The 11,473-nt window shown below is 39.3% G+C and overlaps 1 protein-coding gene across 1 annotated transcript in view; it reads left to right on the forward strand.

The window, feature by feature from the left end:
• The window catches only part of RAD54L (RAD54 like), a 652,988-nt gene that overhangs the window by 122,983 nt on the left and 518,532 nt on the right, over positions 1-11,473 (forward strand). Inside the window, exon 5 of the mRNA XM_044085902.1 lies at positions 6,398-6,533. Within this exon, the coding sequence (XP_043941837.1) occupies positions 6,398-6,533 (136 nt within the window). The remainder of the gene's footprint in view (positions 1-6,397; positions 6,534-11,473) is intronic.

Genomic DNA, 11,473 nt, shown 5'->3' on the forward strand with positions numbered 1-11,473 from the left:
GACATGACACAAGGTCATTATTAACCCTATTCTATAAATACAGGGATTTATAAATGTGATTCTTATAACCTTCTTTAAGCTTGATCTGGAATAAAACTGTATGTAATTTGCTTGTCACACCTTTAATGGAAATCTGTTCCAACTTTCATAGATCCTATAACAGAAATTTCCTTCCTAGTCTACCAGATCTTTTATCTAATGCAAACAAAAAGTCCTTATTACTAGTGTATATTTTGTTTTCATTACTAGCCTTGTGTTAAAAGCATTTTAGGTACAATTATCCTTCATGTTAGATGCTCATCATATTGATCACTGCTGCAGTAGCCTTAGCTGTATGGGTTATATCCTGACAAGGACATAACAGCCGTTCAGCTTCCAAAGCTTCAGGCCACCTTCAATGCACCCAAACTGTTAGGCAGCTCAAACTGATCTGACTAAAAGACAAGTTTGGGTGCCACGCCTTTCAGAGCTTTAATGTCACCAAAGAGTACCCTTCTCTGAGCCTTTCAAGGATCGACAGTTAACAAGTTATGTTCTTTTGCTGGGCAGATAAGTTCCTTGTGGGGAAAAAAAATTTCCATTAATTATTTTTAATGTTGTCCTCTTCAGGAAAGTTATTTTATAGCTAGGAGTTTGTGTTTTAATGGTCTGTCAAAAGACTATACTGTACTAGTAAATGGGGGCTGTCTTTTTTCCTGTCAGTTTAAAAGTTGTTTAAAGTAATGGAAAAACATTTTATTCTGTGGAGAAATTGTTTATTTTAGTTTTGGGGTTGGCAAAGTGTTTGTCTGTGAAAAAAGTGACTTTTAAAGACTTTTAGTTTTCACCAACAGCTGCTGATTCTTTCCCAGGAAAAAGGCACCATTTTCAGCTTGACCATAGAACAATCTGCCAGTTCCACAGTCTGACATCCTTCCAGCCACAAAAAGAAAAGAAAAAATAAGCATACACCCTTTGCCACCACAGCAGGCTAACAATTTGCCTCATCTGCAGGTGGATGACTCTGCTGTGACCAATTGTTGTACCTTAGAGCACTCTTCTTTTACCCCAGGTCCCCCTGGTATAGCACTTACAGCCAATATGGACCAGGGATTAGCCATATCCACTGTGGCTGTTGGGGTCATCTTAGTAGGAAAGAGAGAGAGAGAGAGAGAGATGCTCTTGTCACTCCTGGGAGAGGGAACAAGGAAGTTATACCTGTTGTATCAGAATGCTATGCTCATCCCTGGGGAAGCTGCTGCTGCCATTAGTAACATGGATGGCCCCAGTTTCCCTGTCAAAAAGAAACAGAAAATGAAGCATATATCTACTCCTCCTCAATTTTCTTTGAATAGGATTAGTTTACTGGGTCTGGCTCAGGGTTTAATTCAGTCTATTTATCTTTGTTGCAAAGTAGTTTCTGGTAAAAGAAAAAGGAATTCCTCATCTCCTGAAGAGATTCAAGATTCTTAATCTGAACAGGAAGATGATGCAGAGACTGATGTGCATTTGGCCACTTGTTTTTTGTGCCAGTAGAAGAAACATCCATTTTTTAAAATTTTTTCTCTTCAGTGGAAGAGCAGAGCAGGGTGGTGTAGACGTAAGTATAATAAACTGTTTACTACAATGTAGTTATCGGAATATTACAGTAAGTTTTTTGTCCTTGCTGTTCAGTGGACGAGTGGGGTGAGGAGTATGGATGTAGCTGTATTAAGCTGATTGCAACAATGTAACAATCGGCATATTACAGTAAAGTTTTTATTTTGTTGTTTTGAGCTGTTTACTGCACTGGCTCGTGGTACCTGCACAAGGTCCCGTTTGAGCCAGCTATGCTTATGGTTTTATCTACAATTTCATCTTGTGAGGACAAATTTGCTTTAAATAACTTAGTTTCTTCTGTTGCACAGGTCGGTACTCATTGTTTACAGTGTGTGTGTGTGTGTGTGTCTGTGTGTGTGTCTGTGTGTGTGTGTGTGTGTGTGTGTGTGTGTGTGTGTGTGTGTGTGTGTGTGTGTGTGTGTGTGTGTGTGTGTGTGTGTGTGTGTGTGTGTGTATGATTCTGTTACTTCTTCCTAGACTATGGCCACTTGTATTGTTTAGAGGAGGTTTGCTTAGCTGCATTCTCAAACTCTCAGATGATGATAAAAATCAGATTTTAAATTCTGTCTTGGATAGAGAGTGTTTGACCCCTCTGTTGCAGAGGTGATCAAAAAGTGTGATGAAACAGGCAAGCTGATCCATTGAATCTCTAAGATATTTCACCCCCCCCCTTTTCGAAATTTTGCCAAAGGATTTTCTATCAAAAAATATAATTAAACGGTCTCAACAAAATACAGATAAACAAGATAGTTTAAGAAAAAATGGCAAGGGGGTTCCAAAAAGAAGTCCAACAAGTCTGATTGACTGTTAAAAATACCTTATTAGCCCCCTCCCACCCTGGCTTCTTTATTTTTGTCTGAATCTCCATTTTTCTCTTTGGTAACAGATGGTTCCAGACAAATGGGCTCTGAAAATCATTCATCAAGGTTACAGATGACAGTGGGAGGAAGTCCACCTTTCCAGGGTGTCATTCCTTATCCTTCAAATCAGACTCTCTTGTTTACACATGCCATTCATCACAAGCTGTCCCATGGAGAAACAGAACCAGTCCTGCCTTCTCAGGTGGGGAAGGGTTTTTATTCAAGGCTGTTCCTAGTGCCAAAGAGAAAAAATTTAGAGGCCAGTTCTAGATCTTTCTTTCCTTAACCTGTTTGCGACCATGCCCAAATTCAAAATGATGTCATTTCACAAAGTGTTACCTTTTCTTCTCCTTTCAAGTTTCCTGGCAACTGTAGACTTAAAAGATGCTTATAGTCACATCCCTATTCATCCAGACTTCAGACATTTCTTAAGGTTCTGTGTGTATGGATCATATCATCAGTTCTCTGACTTACCATTTGGGCTGTCCACTGTACCAACAGTGTTCACAGTGTCTAGGTCTAGTTATAGCTCATTGCAGGTTACAGGGTATCTAAACTTTTCCATATTTAGAAGACTGGCTTATCTTTACAGAGTCTTTTTGAATGTGTCAGGAATCTCTCTCTCTCTCTCTCTCTCTGTCTCTCTGTCTCTCTGTCTCTCTCTCTCTCTCTGTCTCTCTCTCTCTCTCTCTGTCTCTCTGTCTCTCTCTGTCTCTCTCTGTCTCTGTCTCTCTCTCAGGTGAGAGATCTCTTAACACAAGTTGGAATTCTTAGAGAACATTCAAATGTGTTTCTTGACTTGTATTCCTTGGATGTCAACTATATACCTCAGGTCAAAGAGTTTTTCCTCCACAGGAAAAAATAGATGTTTATTTAGATCTATTTCTAAGGTTTTCCACTCATTCTTGGGTCAGTGCAAGAGGATACCTCAGGATGTTGTTTCTCATGCCATGTAGACTCCATATGAGAAAGATATAGTGCTATCTGAAATCTCTTTGGTTCCATTATCAGCATCAGTTATCTTTTCAAATCCCAGTGCTGGTGCTTGTCAGAAGAGAAATCTTTAGGTGTAGACCATACATATCCTTAAATCAAGGTCTTCCCTTCTCCCTCCTTGCTGCAAAGCAGTAAGTCACCACAGAAGCTTTGGACTTTGCTTGGAGAGAAGTTTCAGGAAGTGTAAAAGTGCAGGGAGTGAGAGATGCCAAGGACAGATGCAAGCACATAAATATATAAATATCAATGAGATGCTTGCCTTAGTCAAGTCAATCAACTCTCTGAACCGTCTTTGGTCCCCAGGACCTCTCTAAGTTGTTACAGACAATACCACAGTCGTGAGTTACATCAACAATCAAGGGGAACCAGGCTGTACCCCCTCTGCAGAATTGCAATGTTAGCCTGGACTATAGCTTCACAGCACAGTCTTAATCTATAGGCATCCTACATTCTGTCAGAGCAAAATTATGTGGCAGACAGGCTGAGCAGGACCAGGGCAGACCCTCATGAATGACAAGTAGATGTGAGGATCTTCCAAGATTTGATCCATCTGTGTAGATTTCCTTGAGTTAGACATCTTTACCGCCTCTCTGGACAATCAACTGACAAGATTGTGTTCCAGGATTCTATGCAAAAAGGCCTGGAAGACAAATGCCTTTTCTTTTCCTTAGACAGAAATGTTCCTGTATGCTTTTCCACCCTTTCTACTAATATCCAGGATACTTCTGAAGATTTGGAAGGAATCTTCCAAGATCAGTGTGATGGTAGCAGGTATTAATGGAGGCAGGAAAGCCTGCTACTAGGAAATCATATACTATCAAATTGAAAATGTTTTTTAGTTGGTGCCAGCAAAATAGCCATCACCCATTCAGGGCTAGTTGTTCTTTGGTTTTACAATATGTGTATGTTACTTTCCTGTGGCCTTTCTAGCTCCTTTATCAAGGTGCATTTTTTCTGACATTTCAGCGTGTCTGGCCATGGAACCTCCTCTTTCAATGTATTCTTGCATCAAAATGTTTTTGAAAGAGATTTTGTAAAAGAGGCCTCCAAGAAAAAAGAAAAGAAAAAAAAAGCTGTGGCCCCCTCCTTGGGATCTTAATTTTGTAATAGATAAGCAAATGATTACGCCATTTGAAGCAGCTAGCCTGGCTGACTTGAGTTTCTTAACATGGAAAACAGTCTTACTGATTTCTTTGACCTCTACATGAAGAGTATCTGGAGTTGTGAGCTGATTTGGTGAGTTAACCCTATCTCATTTTCCAGATGGAAAGGGCTTCTTTCAGAAATAATCCTTCTTTTACATGTGAAGTGGTATCTGAGTTTATTTCAAGTCAAACTGTCCATTTCCAGTTTTCTTTCCTGAATCCAAAAATGAGGAAGAATGGATACTCCATAACTTGGAGGTCCACAGACAACTCAGATACTATGACAGAAGCAAATTATTCAGATCTTTGGATTAATTGTTCATTTCTTGTGAAGGTAAGAAAAAGAAGCAACGTGTGAAAATAGACTATTTCCAAATGGTTGCCTAAGGCTATTCCCGTTTGTTATACTTACCATAAAAAAAACTAATTCCAGGCAGGACAAAGGCCCACTTTACCAGGGCCCTGGCTTCATCTATGGCTTTTTGGAAAGGTTTGGATTCTTGAAGTTTACTGGAAGCTGCAACATGGTCCTCTGTACATATTTTACAAAGCACTATAAGCTAGAGTCCTTCTCTAGTTCTAGATCAGGCTTTGGAAGAACCATTCTCCAGGGGCTCCTGGATTATTTTCCTTCCACCTCCCAAATGTAGAAATCAAAGGTAATCTACCCATATAGTTAAGGATACTGCAGCAGTGATCAATATGATGAATATAGTACTGTTGTGTAAGCAAACTTACCATAAGAGTAGATGTTTGAATGATCACTGCTGATAGCCACTCCCTCCCCTTATTTTTTGATGTGTTGTTTATGACAAGGTGTGGTTATTCATTTTTTTTTTGCTGTTCCTAATATTATCCTTTCAGGGCACTGCATCCCTTCACTACTGGCAGGAAAGCTTTGAATGGCTTAGCACCCAACTTGTCTTTTAGTCCGCTCATCTGAAGCTGCCTGACAGTTTTGGCACATGGAAGGGGCACTGACAGTTTGGAAGCTTGTTGGTTCTTATATCCTTGGCAGAGTATAATCCATATAGCTCAGCTACTGCAGCAGTGATCATTTGAACATCTACTGTTATGGTAAGCTTACTTACACAACTGTAATTTCTGTGTCATGTTTCTTTGGGACTACTTGAAAAAACAGAATGAGGTGCAAGAATGTTGGATTTTCGTGTCTAAAGAGACAACTCACTTCTGAACTAAGATTTAGTCAGTTAATGCTGATGTCACCTGAACTGTGTTCATCCAGTAGTAATCCTGTTTTTGAATGTCTACAGCTGTGATGTGTGTATCTGTGTGTGTGTGTGTGTGTGTGTGTGTGTGTGTGTGTGTGTGTGTGTGTGTGCATGCGGGTGTGTGTGCGCGCACGCGTGTGTGTGTGTGTGTGTGTGCGTGTGTGCGTGAGTGTGTGTGTGTGAGACAAACTACTCTTGTTTTAATATTTATATTACAGTGCAGTTATATTTTGTTTCTTTTAAAAATATGTTCAGTAGAATATAGGAGGTGCATCTGTTCTCCCTGCTGCTACCTTTGGCAGTCTTGTGTACTGATTCCTTAACTCTGGAGAATATCACTTCCTCCTTAATAGTCTCTGCTCCCTTATTCTGCTGCTTCATAGCAGCTAAAGGTTGACCAATGTTTGTTTTATCATTCTTCTTGTTATACTTGCTTATATTAGTCTTTTTTTCCTTCCATTAATTGGTTTAAAATATAAAGATAGGAATCAACAATTAACTAACTTAAACTGTATGACTGTGCCTTTCTGTCTGTTTAAGTATTTATGTTAAATTGAGTCTTGTTCTGTTGGCTGTTCGTCTTTAGGATCCCTGGGCTTGAAAGCACTGGGTGTCAAGCGTGCAGGTGCTAGACATGCTCTCCATGATCCTTATGAAGAAGGTGCGCTCGTTTTGTATGAACCACCTCCTCTGAGTGCTCATGACCTGATCAAGGCAGACAAGTGAGTCAGTTTATAATGACAACATGCATATTTTTTATGTACAGGATATTCACAAGTGTAGCCATTTATAATGCATCATTGTGACCAAACCTTGCAAATCAAAAATTTTATGTTAAAGGATGATGTTTAGTTTTTCCTTTACTTTGCCTTATAGGGAAGTCTATTTTGTTACTGAAGAGAGCCCGAGACAAATATATTTAACAAAGGTGTTGATCATTGTAATTAACTTTCTGTGAAACTAGACTTTTTGGTAGGAAATCTGTTTTCCACTGCCACATCAGAGTTGGATTTAGTATTTTTTGGTAAACTGTTACTGATGAAATAATATTTAACAATAGCTTAAGAAGAAGGTTTGTTTTTTGACTGCTTGGTCTATTATATTCTTTATGTGCAGGAATATTATATGTAAGACATATGCCTGTTTCTTTGGCATTTCATTAATGAATGTGCTTTGGAGAGCAGTTCAGCAAGAATGCAAGCTTCAAACTAAAGTTTTACAGATTCTGTTTTTGGTCTGAATTATACAATGTTTTGAATTACATCGTAGTGCATGTTGTGTGAGGTTACTTCTGGAGGAGCTTGTGGGTATATGTTTGTGTTGTAGACTTTTTTTTTCAGTACACAAAGGCTGTTACATTTTGGTTCTGTCCCTTCTCCTGCAGTATAGTGACCTCGGAAGTGATTATATTAAGTTGGCATGTGCAGGCAAAGTACATTTTATTTTTTGGCAAAATAATTTTTCTATCTGCAAGACCATGCTTTCTAATTTATTTTGCTTTGCTGACTTTTGGCTGCTTACATCTTTGAATTATCAGTCAGCGTCTTCATATTCCTTTTTAGCAGTCTGGATCCAAGTGTACACTTACAGTAAAGTGTTGAGAGAAGCCACGCTGCAGGTTTGCCGGAGGGGAAAGTGATATGGATTACATATAACTTTCATTTAAGGTTCTTGATATTCTGTTCCTCGTAATGTTTGAGAAAATGATTTGCTTCCTTGATTTAATTTTCAGATTGTTATATATATAGTATGCAAAGAATCATGCAGTTTCTGAGGCACCTTTTTGTTTGAAAAATGTTGCATGTTCTGAATCTGGAAACTTTTGATCTTTTTTCCAGCACAGTGTATTTGATACTTTTCCATTTTATAGATGTTGCCTATTTGCACTGTCATGTGAATGATGAACATTTCAGTAATAAAAGCAGTTCAAAGTAAATATGATTTGTCGGATGTTGGTCTGTAACAAAATTGAGCATTTCAAAGGTGATTTTAATATTAAAACACTTTCAATAAGTTCTCATAAGTTGGTTTATACACTGCTCAGACCCAAATGCCTTCAAAGATCACTGTTTCACTGAAAGTCCTGTTGTATACCTCATCACTCACCCAGGCATCCAGCCTCAATTTAAATAAATCCATAAAGTCAGAGAGTCTAATCTGACAAGGAATTTTATTTCATAGTCTGGTTATTGTTCGAATGATAACATTTGTTTCTGATGCTTGTTTGGTTTTAACTAACATAAATGTTTATCATACCTGTGAGCTCTGTGATTGGCAGTAGGAATCAAGTGACAAGCTGCCTAAAATAAGTTGCCTTACAAAATCTGTAATCTAGTTGAATTTTTCCCCTAAAATATCTGCAGTGCATGGAAAATAGTTATTGCATTGAGCAGGATGACTCAGTTGAAATCTAGTTGTGCTTTTGGCTCTTTCAACCTTTTTCCCCCTTTTTGCATTCAGTGCACTTTCTCTCACTTCAGTAGAACAGATCCTAATTCTTTCTGCAGGGCTTCATGAAAAAATAAACAGTAGGGATCATGACATATTCGTGTGTGCACTTATGAAGTCTGAAATTAAGGACCAAAGTGGAAGAAAAGAGCTGATCATCTACTTAATGGCATCCCTAACACTCTTGTCAGAGTGGATGCTTCTGCTGAATGCAGTATCCATTATACTTTTGTTTATTGCATGCCACTGCTCTGTCTTCTGTCAGCCACTAGCCAAAGCAGCCAGTCCCATCCCACTGACCTGAGATGAATTCAGAGTAGTGTACCTGATCTGAGAATGTTATAATTTGGAATGCAGTTTAAGCCCTTAAATTAATTTTGTTGCACTTAAGATGATATCCTCATTTGTTCTCACTTTTCTCGGCACATTTTCCTTCACATTCAGAAATGTAAAGCTTTTAGACATTTTGTGCTTTTTGTATAGGACTTTTGATAATTTTTTTTTAACAGTGAACTGGTTATAGTTAATTTGTGATTCCTTTATAACATTTTTATTTTCTGTCACTAAGTTTGTGTAGCATTTTACTTTTTATTACTTTTGTTACTAAGAAAAACTAAAAAAAAAATGATTTTGTGGAAGATTCTTTCAATTACTACTGTATATGTAAGTTTATGTCTGTGTGTAAAATTTCTATTGTTTTCCCTGAGGAAGAAGTATACATATTTTGCAACATTATTATGTCCTTCCTTGTCACTGTCGCAGTATTCTTTATACTAGGGATATCCTGCCGAGGATAGCCTAATGTCTGGCCAGCATACCATACCATAGCCTTTTCACCTTCCCAGCATCATATGTCAGTTATAGATTCTGCGTGCAAGGATTAAGATACATATGTGACATATGGACCCCAAACCTTCAGAACTTCTTTGCTGCCAATCCAAACACTAATGCTGAATTTGATCTGGTTACCATTCACCCGGCTGGTTCGTCTATTGAGGCTTTGAAAGATAAGTGCCCCATTAGGGTTCCTTCCTTTCTTTTTTTTTTTTCCTCATTGCAGTTTGTTTTTATGTCATCCACAAAGGGGAAATGTGAGACATTCTGCAGCCATTTGTCTTCTGAAGTTGTTGACCCAGGGTACCATGGCTGAATCCACCCTGCCCCAAAGTACAGCTGCCTCTTAAGAAAATAGCTAAAAAGGCACATATAATCAGTTGCTGTCTAGCCTCCACTGGACATCTCCCTCAGGTTAGATGAAGAGCCAAACACAGTCTGGTACTGATGCAACTTAGTTGGAGACCAACTCGCACATCTCCTGAGCCTGTTCATACATCTGGTACAGATGTAGAGGAGAAACCAAGGCTGATTATATCTGAAGGGCCTAAGGAGGATCCCCAAATTTTAGTCAGGGAAGAGGAGCCTGGTATGTTCATTGAATCCAGGCAGGCGTCTGACCCTGCTAGATTTGTCAAAGCAGAAGCTCCTTTAAAAAAAGAAACCAAAAGCCAAATCTATGGCCACCGTGGCTAAGGATCCTCACAAAGAATAACAGGATTTTACTGAAGAGCTGTTTGATGCCCTCATGGTTCTGAAACCTCCACAAAGATAGTCTGTCTCTGCTGCTGCTGCTCCTTTGTCGTCCACCCCATCTAAGAGACCTAAGGATTCTTATTCTTCTGATGGAAGTTGACTCTGGTGAAGAATCTATGACATATTCAGAAATACTCTCTCCTTTGGCTTTTGGGTCTATTGAAGATGATTTTTTTTGTCCCCTGACTCTTGTTTGGAGGAATTATCCTTTGGTGATACAGTGGTCTGTGTGATGAACACTTTAAGTTGGATTGTTCCCAACTCTCAGACATTCAAAAGAGATGATATGAACTCTGGCAAATGGACTCACCCAGACCTTCTGCAGTCCCTCCTGTTTTAGCTGCCCTTTTGGACACATTTACAGCAGCTACTTAGGCTCCTAATCCTTAGCTCCCAGCTCCTAAGAAGCTAGACCGATTTTATAAAGTACATGAGGATCATAAATACTTTTATAAAAGTCCTTCATCTGATCCTGCAGTTATTTCCTGTCCACAGATAAGCCATCTGAACTTTCCTCTTCCAAGCTTCTGACTCATGACAAGGACAGGCATGCTGTGGAGAGGTATGGGAAAACTGTATACTTCTGCTACTTAGACTTTTAGGGCTATTAATTATCAGACCCACATGACTGGATATGTCTTGGCTCTTCTGTCCCAGCTTTGGGGGGAGCTTTGACTAACATGCCTGATTTGGGCAGTAAGACTTCTGCTCTCATGTAGCTCACTATTCCATTAAATGCAGCTATGTTGCAGCCAGTGCCTCCTCTAGGGCAGCTGCATCTGGTTCTGTCATGTGGAGATATTCCTGATTGCACCTGCAGGCTTTACCTGAGGATATTAAGGCCAAATTTAGATTCTCCCTTCAACAGCCAGAATGTTTGTGTCTCTGCTGCTGCAGAATTGTTTGAACCCCGGAAGGATAACAGCAAGGTTATGCAGGACCTCAAACAAATTTTTGTTTTCCTCACCTAAGTTCGAAAGGAACTATCCTTCAAAATCTTCTTTTGTCGGTAGACAGCTTAAACAGCCTGCTAGAAGTAAAATGTTTTCTAAGTGTTTTTCCTCAAATAAACCCACTCAGAGTTCCACAGGCCAAAAAAACTTTTCTTGATAAAATCTGTCTGTATCTGTCATCCTGCCTCCCCTCGTCCTTGGCCAGATTCCTCTGTTCCTCAGGATAAACTTTTCCTTCCCTGTTTGGCAACAGATAACTACAAACACCCAGCACAGTTAATTTCTGGCTTGGAAGTTCCTTCCTCAGCGTCCCCCTTGCCAGATTCCTCATTTTCCCCGATCCTGCGAGATCAGGTGGAACAGGGAGCCATACAGCCTGTTCTGGTTCCCAGGAAGGAGCAATCTTGGAGACCGATTCTAAACCTGTTCTGTCTCAACCCCTTTCTCAAAGTTCCTTCCTTCAGGATGTTGTCTCCTCAGACCCTTTACCTTTTACATCCCCAGGCTTTCTTAGTCTCCCTGGATCTTAAGGATTCCTACCTTCATATTCCTGTTCATTCTCTCTTCTGGAAATGTTTATGTTTCTCTGTTTCTTCTTCTAGAAATTTTTTTTTTTTTTCAAGGTTTTTTTTCTGGCCTTTTTGCCTTTTGGTTCTTTTTGGTACCCAAAA

This window comes from Protopterus annectens, chromosome 10.part0 (assembly GCF_019279795.1).
Source record: "Protopterus annectens isolate FY-2018-M chromosome 10.part0, PAN1.0, whole genome shotgun sequence".
NCBI classification, from domain to species: domain Eukaryota; kingdom Metazoa; phylum Chordata; order Ceratodontiformes; family Protopteridae; genus Protopterus; species Protopterus annectens.